Raw genomic sequence first — 21096 nt, 5'->3', positions numbered from 1 at the left:
CCCGTTCTGACCTGAGATCAGATTTAAAAAAATGTCTGTCGTTCTTCGATTTTTCAAAAATAGCAGACCTACAAGCTCGTATCGCGCCACTCGGTGGCGCGATATGAGCTTGTAGATCTGCTATTTTTCAATAGGTAAAGCATAACATGATGCTAACACCAAAATGGGTGCCCGGTCAGAATGGGTTAAGATCCTTTTGTAACTATTTTCCCAAATTTGTCACATAAGATGGGGAATGCACATTCACTTTTGATGAATTGAAAATGGTGGGCCCTATTGTGAACAAGCGTAATGCTTTATGGTGTCGTCCACTCACAGTTAACAGTTTTTGTATTGAGTTGTATACTTGAAATGTACTGTAATTCTGCAAACTGTTAATAAATCAATCAATCAATCAATTCATGGTAGGGGACAGTAAAATGGTATGGTATTGGTATACGCTATGAGTTTTTTTTAAGATTTGTTTTTGGCTTTTGTGCCTTTTTTATTGATAGTTAGTTACAGTGAAGACAGAGGGAGAAGGGGAGAGCAGCAAAGGTTGTCATGAACGGGACTCGAACACGCGACACGCTGTCAAGCGAGAGCCTATATGTGGCATGCGCCTGGACCACTAGGCCAGCGGGCGCCAACAATATTAGTTTTTTTGCAGCAGCAGATGTTTTTAATCCTGGTGGAAGACAATTCCTTGAGGCTCAAATTCAATAGGATGTAGTCTCTCTCTCTCTCTCTCTCTCTCTCTCTGAGTGTCTCTCTCACTCTTTCCATCCAGTAATACACCTTTGCACAGGATGCCTATTCATCGCCTACTTCCCTCGTCGGGAGATGTATTAGTCACGGCATGTTTTGTTTTACGGGCCAAATAAATGTTCACACAGACTTGTTCCCTCTCGATCTGGAGCCTCGAAATCGGCGTGTCAAAACAATACACAAATGTCCTACAAAATATTGACTTTTCTCAGCTATTCATTGGCAGTGGATCCAGCTACACACCGTAGCAGGCACAGACCGGCACACACTGCGTCTGACTGGATTTGGGTACAGTAGCTGACATCTGGAAATTTGAGTTAAGACTTACGCAAGTGTGCCATGGCTCACTCAGCATTACTGTAATGGCCCGAACAGTGAGAGTTGCTCTTGTATTCTAAGTTTACTCGGAAAAAGGTATAATTACTATAATTCAAAAGTGCTGACTGCTCAAGTGTTTGCATCAGTGGAAGAGCTAAAGGGTAAACACAGGTACTGTACGTGCGTGAAGTGAACATTCAAAGAGGCACTCATCTCCAGCACCAAAGCTCAGGGACATTAAGGGGCAAATGAGCTGCATGCATTATGCAAAACTTCTTCAGGGGTTTTTTCATTTATTGTCAACAGAGGTTTTCACTCACTGTTCACATAACATCTCTTTCAAGCCCCCTCCCATCGCTCTCTCTTACACACACACACACACACACACAAACACAGGCTCTGGCAGAAGTTACGGCGCAGGCATAAGTGGAAAATGACCCTCATACCCCATCCTGCGTCGATGTGGAGGGGGTGGATGGGGCGGTTTTTGGGGGAGGCCCTTCAGATGTCTGACATGTTTCTGCAGGACCGCAGGCCGCGTGCTGGCGCAGAGCACTGGCTTGCGGTGTGCTGTTTGTCTGTGTGATGCTGGCACGGCCTCCCATTCCCGTGCATCTGGTCCCCATTAGCCAAGCAGAGAGTATAAAGCAAGGAGGCGACGGGGGCCGGGACCACTGCATTGACTGCTTGGATCATGGGTCTTACTATCTGGTTGTGCGTGCTCTGCCTGCAGGCTGGCCTGCTGTCACATGCCCTGGACTGTTCAGGACCCACCGCAGGGGAGGACTGTGTCAGTAAACAGACCACAGGTGGACAGGTAAAGAGTGCACTTTTTAAATGCTTGGTTTCAATTGTAATGGTTGAATAATGTAACGGCTGTAAAGTATCCTAACCTATCAATGCTACGTTAAAGTTATTGCAAAGAGATACTGCTGGGTTTTATCATTTGAACCTAATACAGCACAGGCATTTTGAACTATCATATGGTTACATGTTACATTATACCACTGACTTCTGCCAGTCGACAGGCTAATACATCTGTATGACTCCATGCATGAAATTGAACCAAATCTCAATGACGAAAGCTATGAAAAGCTAAAGACAAGCACTTTCTGTAATGCAAGTGGGCAAAACGCAGTAAGTTATGACTGCTGTCATCACTTTAGCTGAGCTGCGCTGATGTTATACTTGGCACTGGAATCCGAGAGGGGAAAGCAAAGTTGATTTTCAATTTTATGGAGCAAGAAATAAAACTAAATTTGAGCCTATCACTAAAACTCAATTGGTCAAGTTGCTGTGGCTGCTGCAAGAGGTGAGTGGGACCACAGCAGAAGTATGCAAATGAGAAGATGTCGTCTAACTCAGTGGTTCTCAACCTGTGGGCCGGGGCCCAATGGAGGCCCACGAGGGCATTGCAAGTGGGCCACCAAATAATTGCAAACGCTACGATTTTTATGTTAATATAACATTAATATACTGTATATTTTTAAATAACACTAATATCTTTCTTTTTGAAACTTGAAAATGTTGTTTTCATTGTGATACAGATGAAGAGTAGCTTAAAGTATACAATGTTGATTCCATCGATCCAAGCCGGAACACAATCGATTGACTGATTAAAATGCGAACTCTTGGAAGCAGCCACAGCAACTTGACCTTCCATTGTGAGTTACTGATATGCTCCAATTAACTATAATACTTCCATACAATTTAAACGCAATTTCACTTAAGAGTTAATAGTGGTCATCAGATATGTGGGCCTGTCGACATTTTCAAGATGTTTGAGTGGGCCCTGATCCAGTAAAGGTTCAGAACAACTGGTCTGACTATTTCTCAACCAACCAACCCAAGGAAGTATCATTTCCTTTCCTGTCAGAAACAAAGTCTCATTGTAATGGGTTTTGCAGCCACGATGCCACCACACCAAAAATAAACCACTCTGTGGAACAAAATCCATTCTGCTCCCTTTTAGCTTTTCATGTGGCCGCCGGGCCTGCTGTACTTTATACTTGTGGTGGACATTCTTCTGTGGACAAGACTTCGTGTTCTGTCCAAAGTAATCATCCTCATATGGACAACAGAGCCCACAGCTGTAGGAGGCGAGAGGCGCAATTCCACGCACACATGAAAGAGTACCGGTGTGGGAATTCTGTTCCATCCGTAAGGCGTTGGACGGCACATGTGTTTTTCTCTCCTATGTTTATTTGTAAATGTATTATAGTATGCACAATTTTGTACTTCAGAAGTGGGTGGAACTAACTGATATACCCCGGGGCTGGCAGCGTCTTCTCAAAGCTATCATTTATTATTTATATGCCAAGTTTATTTTGTCTGTGCACTTTCCCATGGGGGTCACTTGTACAATGGAACAGAATACATTAAGGGAGTAATTTATGGCACTCGTCGACACATAATGCCTACAACAGCAGAAAACCAAATGGACTGTGGCAAGTTTTGATGAGAGTTGTTTCGCATAATAAGTTGATGAAAAAACTAACATGCTGTGGCTCAATGTATAAAGGAGGACCTGAAAGATAACTAGTTTCAAATATTGTGTTGCTGACCTCAGTGCAGAAGAATTACAGTTCCTTGTGTGTACCATGCCTGTACTCATTTGTACTGGACATGTCAGTGAGGACAATATGAACAGACCTATGTGGGCCTGGGGGAAATGGACGCCATTTCTGTGGAATTGAAACTATTCATGAATAGTTACTGAAATTGTGAAATATCTGGGCCAGCACTGCTTCGATCCATACATGGCAGACCTTTGTAACACCTGACACTGGCAATTTCTCATTTCAATACCAGCACAATTGGGACACCATTGCAGTATGCAATCATGTATCAGTATGCAATCATGTATTTGTAGATTAATGAATCATAATTCTGTATGAGAATACAAGCTGTATTGTTTAATTCTATGTCCCCCCCACTCTTCTTTCTCTCTGCTCAGCCTGATGACCTGAATCCACAGAGGGCGTCGTCTCCCCTGGTATGTGGTACCAGTTACGTTTACTGTGCAGGAGGACATCCTTCACACTACTAACACTGAAAGTCCATTTTTACATTTTCACCGGGAAGTCATCCCAGTGTATATTAGTACAGTCATAGTGGTTGTCAACCTGTGGGCCAGGGCCAACCAGTTAGGCTGTGAGTGCATTGTGGGACCTCAAATAATTGACAAATGATTTGAATGACAATAAACATTCATGTAAAATAAAAGGTCACAGTATATTCTCCTTGAGTTTTCTTTGTGATACCAATAAATAGGAACTTATATTACTGCATTATTTCCAGAATACAGTCAGTTGATTGACCATTAAAATAAACTCAGCGGCCCACCCATCAAGTAGGCCCTCATCCATAAAAGCTTGAGAACCACTGCACTATACTGTACCATGTTGTACTGTACCATCTGATTGGGGTCAAATATAATGTTGTGTAATTGTGTGTAAACTATTGAATGGTACAGGGCGACTAAAACATGCAACGTTGTTCATGAAGGCATGCTGTCATACCTTCATTTAGCATGGCAAATATTTATAACAGACCCAATACAAACCTCTCTGTTTAACATAACAGTAAATTAGCTGGCATTTCTCCGGTTACGGAAATAAATTATATCTTGAGAGCCATTAATTGAGCTAGCTATAGGCCCCTATACACTGTATCTCGAGGACCATTGATTGAGCTAGCTATAGGACACTACAGACAGCTTCCACAATACATTTACTACAATGCATTCTGACACTTATTCTTTCTCGCAGTGACAATACATTTATTATGAAAGACATGGGTGGGTCGATAGCAGCGACCTATGCCTAGATCGATGACAGGCGCAGGAAACGGCTGGGCCCTGGCAACGATAATTCTGCCATTTTCTATAGAACAATAGGGAATGGAAGGACAAACAGCCTGTCTAATGAATGAGTTAAGGATTTACACAAAAGCGATGCATTAAAGGCTAATTAATCAGAGTTAATTGGATATTTTGCCACAGGTTGTTTCATTCTGTGCTTTTTTGTTTTGTAGAGCCCATTCAGATTTAAGAGACATGTGGAGAGGAGGGGTCCCACCCACCTGAGCCAGTTCAACCTTCCTGGGGCATTCTCTGCCAAAGGATTCCCCAACACACTCATCCAGGTAAGACAGCTGTAGACACAGCCATGGGCAGGCGGTAGAGCTAGAGAGCAACCGCATACATACATGTCAAATGTCAAAGTTCCTAAATTGTGTGCATTTCTCACAGTGCTTCTCAAATGGTGTGTGAGGCACACTGGTGCCCCATGGGACAAGTCGAGGTGTGCCTTTGTACATTGTGACAAACATTATCCTTTGTGCGTATTTATATCTGTGTCCGGGGCCAAGGCTCCAAGAACATGAGTCAGCGATGCAAGTTAAGGAGTTTTATTACTCAACATTTCTGGGTTCATGGAATTCCAGTAGACTACAAAACCTCTGTCACCACCAAACAACAAGATACTTAATGCAACACTACTAAAAAAAACCAACAGGATGAGAACTCTCTTCAGGCAATACCTTTATCACACAAGGCCCTGTAGCTCTCCATCTGTGTTCCTGCTTTGCCCACCTCTAACTGCCCTGTAGACTCCCTTAAATAGGGAGTGGATCCTATACCACGGAACACAAAATTAATTAGCAACAATTCCTCCAAATCCTTCCATATAAATACTTTCCTAAATTCTCCATAAATAACCCATTGTATAAAAGTAACCTAAACATTACTAAAGATGTGTTACAAATAATTTATAAGTATATAAAATGGCCACCAAAATGGCCACCAACGAACAGTCAACCAAAGAACAAGATTCCTTTACAGGATCTCCTCACTGGTCAACAAAAACACCTTGAAGACCTTAACAGGAGCCCTCGTAGAAGGCCCTTAGAGCTCCAGTCTCCAAACTTCCCTACTTGGCCTCACCCCCCGAACCCAACTCACCCCTGCCCACTTTGACAGGCTGGAATGGCAGAGTACAGCATCTTGCAATGGGTCTGGTCCAGATTCGATACACCACCAAGATACCCATGTACCTGTCTAAATACTTCCTTAATGTTAACGAAGTCCACACCCAGAACACCAGAGGGGGTGCAACAAACCATGTGCAACCCAGATTCGGCACAAACAAGGGACTAAATTATTTTCGCTCCTATGCCACCAAAATGTGGAACGCCCTACTAACAGTCATTAAGACATGCGAATCCCTTGACTCCTTCAAAACTCTCTCTCTCAAAGGGCACCTACGGACAGCTGCAATTCAAAACTGGCCCCAGTCAAATCTGACCCCCACCACCCACCCCTTTTTCCCCCTCACTGTATATGTTTCTCACATTGTGTTGTGACTTGTGAGCTTGCAGATCAGCCATTTTCACTTGCCTATTGATGCATGCGTGTACACCAATATTGTGAAAAGAATGAGAAATTAAGTGAGAGCAGAGATGGGGAAAGAAATCATTAGAAATCAAATACCAACTGCCAGTTGTACAGAAGCATTGCAGAATGGGGGAAAGATGGAGAGAGAAAAAGAAAACGACAATCAGAAAAAAGAGTGGACAGATATAAAAGTAAATTTTGTCCATCTTGATTTAAAAAACACAATGGAATTACATGAAGTGATTGTACACAAATGGATCACAATTACACTATTTATATGGTGGCAGGTATTTGGTCTGATAAGAGCACATACCCTCGAATTAATACTGTAGCTTTCATTGTCATTCAGTGTGTGTGTGTGTGTGTGTGTGTGTGTGTGTGTGTGTGTGTGTGTGTGTGTGTGTGTGTGTGTGTGTGTGTGTGTGTGTGTGTGTGTGTGTGTGTGTGTGTGTGTACGTACGAGAAGACTGTGATTTCCACTTTAGATCTCTCATTGACATATACTGCAATAATATGCATTTTTATACTGATGGTTTTCACAGCGCCGTCCACCGTCTAAGTGTGTGTGTGTGTGTGTGTGTGTGTGTGTGTGTGTGTGTGTGTGTCGTTTCAGGCGGAGAGGGCCAGAAGACATCTGCCTCAATCCAGCAATAAGAGGAAGAACAAGCGCAAATCCCGTGTGGGCTCCTTCTCTCTCCTTAGCAACGATAAAAGCACCCCCCTACAGGTGGGTTCCTATGGCAACGCCATACGTAGCCTACGTACGTACAGCTGAGGGACAGCTGCGAGTGTGTGAATAGGGTGGCCCAGGGTCTTCACCATGCTGGCTTGTGATCGACATTTTCCTCAATGACAATGAACAGTCACCACACATAGACCTAGCCCTAATTTTATACTAGGGAAAACCTAATGTGTGCAATACTGTTATACGTATATACATATGCCAAAGTGCTACATTTTAACCCATTGAGGATGGAAACCCCTTTTTGTAACTGTACCTTTCAGGACCAGAACCCCTTTTGGGGTAGTTGTTGCTATATGTGGACACACACACACACACACACACACACACACACACACACACACACACACACACACACACACACACACACACACACACACACACACACACAGATGTCCTGCCTGCATTCTAATGATTTCACTGTGCACTTATCCTTGAACCGCGTGTCTGTCTGTCTATACTTTCTGCAGTATTTCAATCTGTCTCCTAGCTATTCTGGCATTTCAAAAATGTGATCTTATCAGTACCGTCAGTGCTTTCATCGAGCACTACTTTAACAAAATAAGAACATTATAGTTCATTTATTTATTTCCAAAATTAAAAGAATTGCCACGAACATGGACAAGCCATTTGAAGTTGATGACCCCTGAAATGGACTCTGAGAGCGTAAAACAGACCAACCATTTTGGGTAAATGTTTTATGCTCTCAGAGCAAGATTTTCAGAGGATTTCACTGTGTGAATGTGAAAGAAGTGGTCTTTGCTGTGTTCGCTGACGACTAGAATATGTTTGAGAAAACGTCTCATTCAGCGTGCATGTCAGCAGCGTGAGTAGGCAATTTGATGTATGTGTGAGTTCTGTTCTGTAAGTCTGTGAGTGACTACTGTATCTCATCTGACAGAATTATCACATACGTTAAGTGTATTTTGCACTGTCTAATATTGAATATCCTTCAAGGTCGTCCGAGCCAGAAGACAGGTGAAGAGCCAGCCGCCTAAAAAGGGGAATGCCGGGGCATACTCTATTCTGGTGAGACATCCTAAGTTATCACTTCCTATGTGGGTCACACATACAGTATCTATTTGTTACACCAAGTCCACTTTCATGGTTGGGAGGATTCCAATCAAAATGTTGTCAACGATAACCACTTGAACCCTAATCTCTTCTCTATTACTACAAATATTTGGCGAAAATAGAACATCTATACGCTTGTATATATAGTCTAATATACAGTAGATGTGCTTATAGATAAACAGAGGGAAATAGTAATAAAACATGGACTTAAGTAAAAAGATGTACCCTAACCACACCAAAGGGTCGACTGTTTTAGCGGTGTGATATGTCCTGTTGCACATTGACACATGTCGTCCCAAGTCGTCCCAAGTGATTCAACTAGTTGAATTCAATAGCCCAAACCACACCAAAGGGTCACCGTGCAACTCCTCTCAACCGATTGGACCCAAGGAGTTGCATGGCGACCCTTTGGTGTGGTTTGGGCTAAACACTTGTTTGAGACCCTACCTATGGGGGACAATGGTTGGTAGCAATCTGTTTTGATTAGCCCATTAGAGTCCAATGACATGTTCAATATTTAACTGACATGACACTGACTGAATGCTCTCCAGGGAGATTCGCAGAACGACGGGCAGAACGACAGACCCAAGAGGAGTACAAGAAGAGGAGGAACACAGCGAAGGAGGCCTGTCAAGAAGGATGTTTGTTAACAATAACTGTATTTTTTATTATGGCAAGGCCACGGGATTCCATTAAAAAAATTAATAATAATAATAATCAATTAAACCTTTAAAAAAAAAAGATCAATATCAAACATATCAGACAGTCTACATTTCCCAAAAGGAAATGCATGTATTTAATTCAGTCCCCAACAGCCATACAAATGAAAAGAGAAGGGATATCAAATAAACCCAAAGCCTTACACAATTTGATTTTGACAAGATTACAAGTACCACCACTAGAACAACCCAAACCTATTGACCGAACAACCGGATAAGTTTGTCTACGGTCTAAGTTCAAAACATCTTGCCATGTGTGTCCAATCTTACAGTTTCAACGATATGCTAGCTAACGTTTACAAGCCAGTCTGGAAGCATATCGATACTTTAATTTTTTTTAAATATTATTCTGGAAGCATATTGATACTTTTTATATATTATTTCAAGCATCTAATATATACCTGCATGTATAGCCAGCCTACTCTTCACCTCAAAGGATTCCATTTCTTGGAGTCAACAAACTTGTTTTAAAATATTTTATCAGAGAACTTTTTTTCCTCTTCTATAAACTCATGATTTAAGATTGAGGATATATTTTTGCAGAAATATTTCTTTTATGAGAAGTTTGTTTCTATCAGATCTCAATAAAGTTTTAGTCAAGGTGACTGTTGGAAAAAAATATTGTACTCGGTCTTTAAATATTAAGATATTAGCACTAGTTTTTGAGGTAAAAAATGTGCATACAAGATTTGTGTAATTATTCCAGAAGTATTCAAAAAGTGCTAGATTTAATTTTTTTTGAAAATAGCAGATCAACTAACCCACATGTGAGATTGTAGATCGACTATTTTCAAATAGCCGACCCCCTGGAACTTTGAGATCCACCGTTTCACCATTTATTTGAGGCGTATTAGAAACTGCATGCCAGTCTTAGTGGCAGCCTAACATTTAGAAACTGCATGCCAGTCTTAGTGGCAGCCTAACATTTAGAAACTGCATGCCAGTCTTAGTGGCAGCCTAACATTTTCCTTCCCTCTCTCCCAGAATCACACCATACGCTTCCTACACATGGTATAGACGAACGTGCCAGGACTTTGATTCAGAAAATGACGGATTAGAGATGGTGTAAATAGCACTGAGCAAATAACAGATGGAAAAGTGGTGCAGGTAGCGAATGCTCAGTGCTTGGCTGACAGAAGGGCATAGGAACCATTCCCAGTCATCCATTAGCCCCTTAACCACATTGTTTAACCACACATGCACATTGTCAACTATTTCGAAGATAAATTATCTGCAATCTCACAACACATTTTGGAAGAAAAAAACCTTCTCAATCTTCCAATTTATTTATTTTTCGCCTATAATGACATGTCCAAAATTGGGACGACAGGGTTAAAGTGGTTAACAGACTGAGGGCAATTAGCTAGTGGGAAAGAGGAAAAAAAATAGAATGAAAATATAGTGCAGACAATCTGTTTCAGGAGTCAAAGCGTGTCTATTTAAAACACCCTCTGTCATTTTGGGTGCATTTGTCCAGAACTGGAAACTTGCAGCATGGGTCTGGGACCAAATGGGTTGTTTGAGTATTTCTGCAGGGCAATGACCTCAGCTCTTTGCACAGAATCACTTCTTTGTGGGCAGAGAGGAAAACGGGAGCTCTGGTGAAGGCAATATTTGGTGAGTATATGTGGGCCTAACAGCTAGCCTACCAATTGTACCTAAAATAAATGTTCGGTAAACAGAAAATAAATGTTCGGTTACAGTACAAAGTTCTTCCAATCAGAAGAGAGAACCCCACAAAGATTTATCATCATGTGTTGAAGTGTTCCAGTTCCAATGAGTTCTCTCTCCCATGATTGGTAAAGGTGAACCACAATCTAAATAAAGTAACATGACTCATCCTACGTTCATGACATACTAATTGCGCCATTGTTATGGTTTGGTTTCACAGACGTCAGACGCATGAACTCAAAATGCCAAAGCAACAAACAACAAAACATAATATGTTATTTAACATAACTAGAACGAATATATGAACAGCTGAGATCCCTCCCTCCAGCTTTCCTATATGTAAAGGCACTTTGTTTGGTAAATATGTGATTTAAGTGTGATTTGACAGAACTGAGCTGTTACACATACAGGTGATGTATAAGAACTAGCTATACATTGAATAACTGTCAATGTCTTACCTTCTAAATACAGAAATACATCTCTATAAAACATTCCCCCTCCCCCAGGATGCTTCTATGTAGATTAGATTAGTTTAGGTTGCACCTGATAGTATTTATATCAGACTTAGATGTTGTGCATGATCTTAGCTTACATGCACAGCGAGAGAACGCACACACGCACGCAATCTGTTCACATTGCAGCTGCATTAACCACTTCAACTTTAGCATCCCTATTCTGGGGAGGATGTTTGCTGAAAATAGCTGATGTGCAAGCTGTTCTACAAGCCGTTGTAAGCTTGAATCCGATAGTTTTGGCTACGTGATTTGATGTAGAGAGAATATATAATAGAGAGGGTTTATAAAACAGCATCCCGTATCCACCTGGAACCTCATACAAACATACTGAAAGCATGCTGGCTGACAAAAACCCCAGACTGGGCTCACACTTGACATTTCCTACAGCGATGTTCAAGGCAGAATTTGAGTTCAGTTTTTAAGCAGTACTCTGGACATCTGGCATTTGCAGCGTATGATCAAAATAAAGGAAACACAAGCTTCTCTCAATGATGGTGACTCTATAAGCGTATGGAGTGCTTTTTCTGACATGAATCCTGCTTCACTCATCTCCTAGTAGAGGGCAAATTTGACGATATAATCACTACTAACAACATTAAGTTGCGGCACCATCTGGACCTTCCATCTACAGTATTATAACTGTGGCTGAAATTACCTTCTCGCGTGCCATCCCTGAATTTACCATAAGGGCTCTCTCTGTTGGCTTCGTATACTGCATGTTGCCATCTAGAAAATAACAATGTTGTTGATATGTTCTCCATATGTTGTTGATATGTTCTCCATATGCTTTGGCATATGGGGATCGTCATCACTGCCGTGCTCTGAACCATTTGTGTGACCTACGGTACTCATGCCTAGCTGACAAAGAGCATTGTCATTTTCAAAGACGCTGAGAAAGCAATGAAGAGAACCACAAAACATCTGTTAGTAGTGATTCTAATTCTACAAAACAGCCACTAAACCAGACTTTACATAGTATTTCCATTATTTGTTTTGCTTTATTTAGACAGGTCAACAAAGAGACAGTAAAGGGATGGGAAGGACATACATGTCCTTCCCTGGCCTCCAGCTTGAATCAAACCTTGAAAGCCATGACTACGCAATATGGATACACCATCCAGTTTTTAAGTGGTGTAGCCACTCCAAGGATCAGCAATGTGTGTCCCTTTGTATGTCTGTATGTATGTTTAAAGTACCAACAGGTGACAAAGTGGCGCTGTTGAGCTTCACACTGTGCACAGGTGCATGATGGGAAGCTGATTTGTAGTGCAACAGTAACACCAGTAGTTTTTAGTGTAACACCAGCACAGAGCACAGTGCAGTACACACTACGGTGTAGCACATGCACAGGTGCATGATGAGAGGAAGTACAGGACATACTACATAGTCCGACAGCCAATAGTCTGACAACTGTACAGTCCACTCAGTTCAGACGGGTCGGATTTATTTTTTACCGCAACATGTATGTAAGCGTTAGGTCAGAGCAGACGCAGACCTCAGTGCAGACTGCATCAGACTGCAGACCAGCCTGTCAGATGTGAACCGTGCTGTCACCTTTCCTGTTTTCCCTCTACACCTCAGACTTCTGCTTCAACTTGGCTATGTGCCATCAACTGCAGTTCTCAGATGACTCTCCATCACAGTGGACAACTAGAAATGCACTCTGTCGAGGTGCCAACTTAAAGTTGCATGCATGATAGGGTTGAACTCTAAGTATATATATTTTTATTTTAACTTGAACTATTCTTATCTCTCTACGCTTATCTGCACCTATCCTGTGTTTCATGATGCTTATTGCTTGCTGTTGCTGCTACGATATCTGGATTTCCCCACAGATAACAATAATGTTTTACCAATATGTTATCTCATCTTCTTAGATCTTACAGAACCGTGCACTGCAGCACTTGGTCTAACAAAGAGATAATATCTCACTATAAGGTGAGATTTGTCATATCATATGTATTTGTTTGACAAGGTGAGGAGAGGAGAGGCTCTGCATTTCTGCAATGGCTGCTCTTCTGTCATGCAGAATTTCTCTTCTCCCTTTTCTCTCCTGTCAAATAAAGAAGAGCCGACCTCCCTGGTCCCTGACATCACCTCCCCAATCGTCTCGTCTAACTCTGTCAAAACTTCCTCAACCTCTCCCCTCAGCACTCCTGTCCTAATGAAAGGGAAAGAGTGACACATCCAATGTATTGTGTAGGCCTACTGTGTGTGTCCGCACGCGTTTGTGTGTGTGTATATATATATATATATATATATATATATATATATATATATATATATATATATATATATATATGTGTGTGTGTGTGTGTGTGTGTGTGTGTGTGTGTGTGTGTCTGTGCAACTGTGCATGCATGCATGTATTTGTGCGTGCATACTAGTAGTACTATTGTGAGTGCCAATTGGCATTTAAAAAAGAACCATCCTAAAACATTTATGTCCTCCACACAGGTACAGTATACTAAAGCACTTGAGTGAGCGAGAGAGAGAGAGAGAGTCTGTGATGTGTGTAACTGATAACAATGTTATGACGTGAGCACAGTAGCCCGCTGACCTTTCAGCATCGATGGCAGAGGGAGGCTTATTTGCTCACAGAACTCATTGTTTCTATTGACTTTTCCTGGCACTGTGTCCAACTCTAATTATCAGTAAAGCTTCGGTCTGCACACACCATGTGACAGTCTGCCAGCTGCAATGTCCTCATTTTGTCACAGATGAACATTTTCAACATGACCCATTGTAGTAGTATTTCAAGAGTACTCAAAATGGGAATTATTTGCCATGATAAAAAATAATATATTTATCAACCACTACATAACTACTCACACAGGTGGAATTCAAGGACATAATGTTGACACACAGGATGGGACAGCAAAGTTATTCTTCACATGCATGTTTCAAAACAAAATATATAAAATCACTCCTTATACTTTCTACCTGTTAGTGTATAGACAGTACAAGCGGAAAACATCTGCTTGCCTGGCATAGCCAGGGTTATTGTGAGCATGTCTGAAATAAGTGTCAGAGCTGAAAGTATGATGTAAATATGAAATAAATGCTTAAACATGTAGCTAGGTGTAATGTTAGAGTCCACAGAAGTGAACCTTTCAAGCCTGTTTTCTGAACAACCAATATGTCAATTTGAACCTATGATTCCCTGCTTTCATATGACATGAAAAAACTAAAACTGAAAAAAATCCAATGGCAGTCCCTCAGTAAAAATGTGGTCACAAATGACGGCGAGTTGCTCCGAATACCCCAACAGAGTTTTATGCAGGCTACACATGAGCCGACATGACATTTTTGATGCCGACCTTCTATATCAGCCTATTAAACCCTTAGCAACACACTTTTTTTGGATTAGTGCAAAATGCTGAATATTATGATACATCTTTGGGGATTCATGTAAATGCTAAACTCATGCGATTTTGCATATCTGCGCAGATGCTACCCATATATGGGCAATTCCATTTAATCTGTGGGGAGTTCATCAGAGTGTTCCCTGTTTGAAAATGATTGATACCTGCTGAGTCACTACAAGCCAATCTCTGCCCTGCTCAGTGCATTAAAGCAGAAAATACTGCTGACCTGCTGTACACTATATGAGGCCCAGAGAAAACTGATTTATTAAGAAGGGAATACGCCCAGACAGGGTGAATCAATCTCATAGCTGTGGATTAGAATAGGATGGTGTGGAGAGAGAATGAAGACAGTGGCTCTTCTGAAGAGCATGTCCCGGGGAGTAGAGCTGAGGCGCCATCTTAGATGGCTGACTAATGCGTGGTAGGAAAACCTAAGGTGATCATTCCGACTCTTCCGAGCTCATACTCAAAGTAGAAGGTAAATCATCGTTATTATCGGTCAAACAAGAGTAAGAGAAAGATACTAGGGGCTCCATCTTGCGGCAGGGGCCCCTTTTCCTTAATTTGGGGATTTAGTATTGTGTGAGAGGTGTGGCCCCGTAAAATGTGTTATGTTGTGCCACAGCCTAAGTCCCTAAAACACCTCAAGGTTCAAGGTTTCTTTATTTTGTCTCTCAAGAGAGAAATTTGTCTTGGACCTCCATTACCCCTTACATTATGCATAGGTGTGGTTTGGGCGTTAATGATTAAACCAATCACTGTGCCTCCTGCCATTGCCTTTAAGAGATCCATTATCCATTTAACATTATGCCCAGTGATTTACACTATGGCCCATGGCCATGGAAGAGCGACACACGTTGCTGCCTTGAAATATAGCCTATTTATATTTGATACAGAGTCCGGGTTGTTTTGTGTCCAGTAGCTCCAACACAGCCTCACTCAACGCAAATTTAATAACTTCTTTGACTAGACAATTAAACACAATAAGCACAAGGAATTGACAAAGTTGCTGATTATAGTAAAATTGCAATCACAGAGATTTGTGGAGAATTAAGACAGAACGAGACCTCTGAGCTGTGAATGTTGTGCAACATGACTCAAGCCGAGGCAGCTCCAACTCAGGTCTCAAACAGAATTTGCATTAGGGGTGGTTTGAAGAGGCACTTTCCATTGTCCTAAACCTGTGTGCATAAGATAGCAAATATAGGGAAAGCGCATCAACACGCCTACAGACACACCTCCACCCGCAAATATAGGAGTCGGCAAAATGAATAGTGCGTTGTGTGGCCGCAAGACAACGTTTACGCATAGTGGAAGCTCCTAAATGCGTAATTCACGGGAAATGTTTATTACTTGAGGATAAAGCATGGCATAAGATGAAGCCCTAGAGATACAGACAGAAGGAGATATAAAGACAGTGATACAGAAAGAGAGGCCAAGGGGGAGACATAGACAGTGATGTTCAGCCGGAGCAAAGTAGGATTAACATGTGACTGACTTTTCCCTTTTCCCTCTGCTTCTCAGTGACATGAAGGTCATAACTGGCTGGGATGCAGATGGGGCTGTCAGTCGTGTGGAGAGCTCAGGGGGCAGCACTGAAGCAGGGAATTAATCCTAATAAAACCACAGCCTTTCAACTAGTAATAGGAGCTTTGGAAGTGGAGTGTGTGTCACGTCCCCACATCTCAAGGCCTGCCAGGAGGGAGGGTGGCGAAAGGAGCAGCGAAGGACGTGAGTGGTATAGAACCCCACAGAGTCCAATCCTCAGTGTTAAATTAACTGATCTCTCTAGGCTGTCCTCAGACGAGCTCTCCATTGGGGTCTCCAGTCATCTCCATTCTACATACATCTGGCCAGCTCATTTGTGCTTTCTGCACCAGCATCTTTCTTTAGCACAGCTTCCTTTTGATCAATGGCCGTGTGTTGGTTGGATCCCACAGTACAATCTTTCTGGCAGTGTTGATGTCAGTTACCGACTACTCTCATTCTCACAGCTATCTGTGAGCTGTTGGCTACCTACCAAGTTGGCTAATAAAATGCTGAAATTCCTGACACACCCCACCCCATCACCTCATTAACTGTGTGCAAATTAAACTGTAAATGCATTGTACAGGGCACAGTTAACAATAACATATATAAGGAACACAACATTCCTAGAATGTAACGCTTCCCAAGTAATAAGTTAGCAGGGGTCTATGATTAAAATATAAAGTATAATATAAAAATCACACCTGTGTGAAGTGAGTGGCGCTCTTAACATCATGACGTAAAATAGAAAATATGCCTATTTGCTCAGACACTATGACTCTCCATTCATATAGTCATTAGGAATTTAATGTTTGTGTAGGACAAAGATCACACCTGTGTGAAGTGAGGGGCGCTAATATATTAGAGTCTAACTCATGTTGATTAGGTGATGTAATGGTGATGTAAAACAAACGGTGCCAACAAAATTAAACGCCATTAACAATAAAGAGACAATATATTTTCCCTTCATTGTCAATGTGTTTACTAAACAAACTTTGAACTAAAGACAATCATTAAACCTGTGTATAGGATGGGCTAGCGCCCCTCAAAAATAGACACTATGACAAATTGCTCAGACACTACGCCGAAACATTCTCCATTCATTGTCAATGGGAATTTTAGGACAAAAATAGAAACTACGATGATTTGCTCATGTTTGTGTAGAACGGAAATCTACGCTAATAGCTTAATATAGGAGGGACTAGCGCCCCTCAAAAAACACTTAAAGTCAAAGTCACCACATTAACTTGGAGGGCTTTGGCAAAGAGGCGAGAAGAAAGACACCTTTTTAGCTTGCATCAGGAGAAAGAGCCCTGCTTCCACTTCAAACACATTGTAGAAGTCATTTTGGGAGATAAAAGGAAAAGCAAATCACTTCTGATTACCGGGATGATTGGAGTTTTGCAGTGTTGCAAGGTGGCACAGATAAACGTTAGTTATGTCACTGATGGATGATAAAAAAATAAAAATGCCAACTGCTGTATGGAGGGCTCAATCGAGCGGGGATTCAACCCCAGTCTCCCACTCGCCAATAGGGCGGAGCCCCGATTGGCAGGGCTGTTGTGGGCTGGGTCTGGTGTGTGTGTGTGTGTGTGTGTGTGTGTGTGTGTGTGTGTGTGTGTGTGTGTGTGTGTGTGTTGGGGCAGTAAAGATGATTGTGATTTTGAAAATAATTAAGTACTTTACCTAAGAAGGCACATGGTAAACCAAAATGGTTGCCAAATGACTTGCTGGCTCATAAAACTCAGTGGAACATACTTTTGTCAATGGGGGGCATTATCTTTCTGGGTATTATGGGGGCATGAGGTTTTCAACAAAAGACTGTGTCCCAGCATCAACCTCAACAAAGTCAAAGAAAGGGCATAATTGTGGTAAGAAAAAGAAGCCTACCTTTTATGACGTATATGCCCAGAACACTGGAGCCTTCATTGGGTTGAACACCCAAGCCTGAGGGTCTATGTACCTGGGCAGAAACACATCATATTTCATCTTACTGTACATTATCATTATATTACATTCAAAAGTCATAAAGGGACATTTTAAAACAGTGAAAGTGCACAATGGGGGATCGTTTATAGGTCCAGGGAGGGTGAAAATGACTCAGTCACACGTGCTGTAGCTTTGCCTGGCCCTCCACCTATCACAGAGCTTAAAATGCAAGTGTAGTATTTTGAGTATATCAATGTGTGAATGTGTGTGTGTGTGTGTGTGTGTGTGTGTGTGTGTGTGTGTGTGTGTGTGTGTGTGTGTGTGTGTGTGTGTGTGTGTGTGGAGAGAGAGAGTATTATTTCAAACCACATGCAGGGACACCATGATTTATGATTTTTCTTTTACACGTATGGCTTCTTGCCAAGTTCCAGGACCGGTAGTACATAATGTACATTCAATTAGTTGAAACAGCCTGATGTTTGCTCATTAGAGTTGTGTTCTTTAGGATATGTTCCCATCCCACAGAAATACCCTCTGGGCTGGTGATGACATAGTTGCTGTCTAGAACAATATTGTTTAGTCGTTTATCATACAGACAAGATGATATTAGTTTTTTATTCTCTGCAATATATTGATTTTCAAGCATCTTAAATTACAACAATTTTTACATATAGCCTATAACAGGGCTTAATTGTCCTTGAAAAGAAATGCAATCAAGGTCTATTTTGCATAAAATACATAATTTCCTTAATCATCTTCAATTGTTACTCTTCTTCCTGACTCCTCTCATCACAAGAGACTCCTCTAACCAAACAGACCAATATCGCCCTCATGTGGTTAACATGCTACACTGCTAGATCTATGGGGAGGGGTGAAAAATATACAAATTACAATAAAAAAGGTCCAGTTTTTAGACAGCTGTCTAAAAACTCGTAAACAAGATTTCTTTACAAAAATTTGCTTGCATTTAGATTTATTATTGTGAGAATGATGGCTTCCATTTTCGCATTGCAACTTTTCAGGACTAGAAAGCCTGCAGTTTCTATTAGCTTATATTCCCCATCGATGATGTCACTGGAGGATGTTTCTAAACTGCCCACAGCCCTCCTATGAGACTGTGGGCTGTATTTTGCGTGTCTTAAGTACCAGGTCTTATTACCTAACTTGAGTAAACTAAAGACCTGGAGGCGTGTTCAATGCCATTTGGCTATTCTGAGTGGCCAAAGAGCATTGATCACGCCTCCAGGTCTTTAGTTTACTCAAGTTAGGTAATAAGACCTGGTACTTAAGACACGCAAAATACAGCCCATAGGCCCAATCCCAATTGCCTCCCTCAAGCCCTGAGCCCTGAACCCTCATTGACTTTGGTGACGTCAGCTGTAAGTGCTTGAGTGTGAGAGGCTGCAAGGGCTCCAAATTGTTGTGAAAGAAATGGGACAGCACTTTGAAGATGAGTCCGCCATTCATGTCACTTTGCATCACTTTATAAAAACTGTCCTTATTCACAGCCAGTGCCTACATGCTTGGCTTATTTATACATGTCTATCAAGTCTATTTTAGTATTTAAGCGGATTGTTTTATTATTAGTTTCATAAATACCCTTTCCTGTGTGATAGATAGGGGTTGTAATATTCATATATAATAATATTCATTTCCATATTCTTTTACTTTGCTCATTAGTCATTTCTCATCATGTTTCCCTTATTATTATTAATATATATATAGCCAATCCTTCCATTCCATCTCCCTTTGAGAACAGTGAGAAAGCACTATTGTGTTCTAACACATAACACATACATAACTAATTTGCATGCTTAAATGATTGACGTTCAGAGGATCCCCCTCATTCCCCTGGTCATTTCTTTGCCAAAGTCAGCCAAAGTCAGCATCGATGCTGACTTTGGCAAAGGGCACATAAAGGGGCGGGGCTGAGCCCTCACTGACTTACCGATTTCAAATGGGACATCCCTCAAGCCCTCGCAGACTTCACATGAGCACGCAGCTAAATCAGTGAGGGCTCATTGAGTCCAAGGGAGTGGATTGGGATTGGGCCACAGACCGAGTAGAAAATAATTGTGCACTTTTTTCATGATTATTAGTGAGGACCTATTATATGAAGATATATAGAAGTGGTGAAGTGGTCCTTTTACTTGTAACAGTGTTTCTACATTGCATTATTGCTAGTACTTTTACTAAAATATGTACTTTTCACTTTTTGTATGATACTGTAGGGTTCAATTTAAGCAGTTAAAATATGGAGTTTTACTTACAGATTGCATTGGCGATGTCGTTGGTCCAATTGGAATGGAACCACAGCCTCTCCTTGCCACAGTGCAGGTTGCTGGTGCCAAGCCGCCGTCGCAGTTTGAGACTTCTGGGTGAGAGACAACACAAGAGCGCTTAGCCTGGTCTGACACTGGATTTACAGGTTTTGTATAGCAATTTGATATACATTTTGTTTTTAATGGTTCATCTAAAGCCAAAATATAGCCCAACACCTGCTGTACACTATTGATTGAACATTTTATTCAGTATGCTATGTAGAATGGGTATAGTTCAAAATAGAGTACAGGTCATCAACCAGTGGTACTGGTCCGGGGACCAGCAGGTCCTTGAAGGGACTCTAGGTGGTTTCCAGCTAACCAAAGGGACCCTTAGACATTTAACTCTTGAGTGTGAAATTAAACCAAATGGACCCTTACAAGTTGAATTTTATGATCTCAAGTGTTATTATTGTTAAACATCTGCATAATTAGGCTAAAGATATATCTAATCTTCAGTGCACAACATTGTGATTCTCATAATTTAATATTCACATTTATTATGTTCAATTGATTGATTTGGTTTTTTGACATTTGACCAAACAAAAGCATATGCATTGTATATATGTACTACATTCAGTCAGATGTGGTGAAAGAATTAGGCTATCTGTCATTGTTAGAGATAATTTTGTGCACCTGGCAACTATGACGGAGTCATTATTGTTTTCTGACGGTTCTACTCATGTATCCCTCAAATATCACCCTCATGTGGTTAACATTTTACACTGCTAGATCTGTGGGGAGGGGGGGAAAAAAATCAAATTACAATA

General features: G+C 41.3%; 1 protein-coding gene across 1 annotated transcript; it reads left to right on the top strand.

Annotated features, from left to right (window-relative positions):
• The first annotated feature begins 1649 nt into the window (after positions 1 to 1649).
• On the top strand, positions 1650 to 9614 carry LOC308336112 (uncharacterized protein). The gene is made up of 6 exons (XM_080793363.1): positions 1650 to 1882; positions 4022 to 4060; positions 5101 to 5211; positions 7074 to 7187; positions 8160 to 8231; positions 8828 to 9614. The coding sequence occupies exons 1-6, from the start codon at positions 1760 to 1762 to the stop codon at positions 8924 to 8926; spliced, it is 558 nt and encodes a 185-aa protein (XP_080649489.1). The 5' UTR covers positions 1650 to 1759; the 3' UTR covers positions 8927 to 9614.
• The last annotated feature ends 11482 nt before the right edge of the window (positions 9615 to 21096 follow it).

This window comes from Protomyctophum bolini (genome assembly GCF_963924005.1).
Source record: "Protomyctophum bolini genome assembly, chromosome: 21".
Classification (NCBI taxonomy): domain Eukaryota; kingdom Metazoa; phylum Chordata; class Actinopteri; order Myctophiformes; family Myctophidae; genus Protomyctophum; species Protomyctophum bolini.
This window is presented reverse-complemented; position numbering and strand designations above follow the sequence as displayed.

Bases quoted from the DNA above. Each gene is read 5' to 3' on its own strand.
- LOC308336112 (XM_080793363.1), top strand. From the start codon at position 1,760: ATGGGTCTTACTATCTGGTTGTGCGTGCTCTGCCTGCAGGCTGGCCTG. The intron at 5,212-7,073 runs GTAAGACAGCTG...GTGTCGTTTCAG, and splicing joins TCCCCAACACACTCATCCAG to GCGGAGAGGGCCAGAAGACA. The intron at 8,232-8,827 runs GTGAGACATCCT...AATGCTCTCCAG, and splicing joins CCGGGGCATACTCTATTCTG to GGAGATTCGCAGAACGACGG.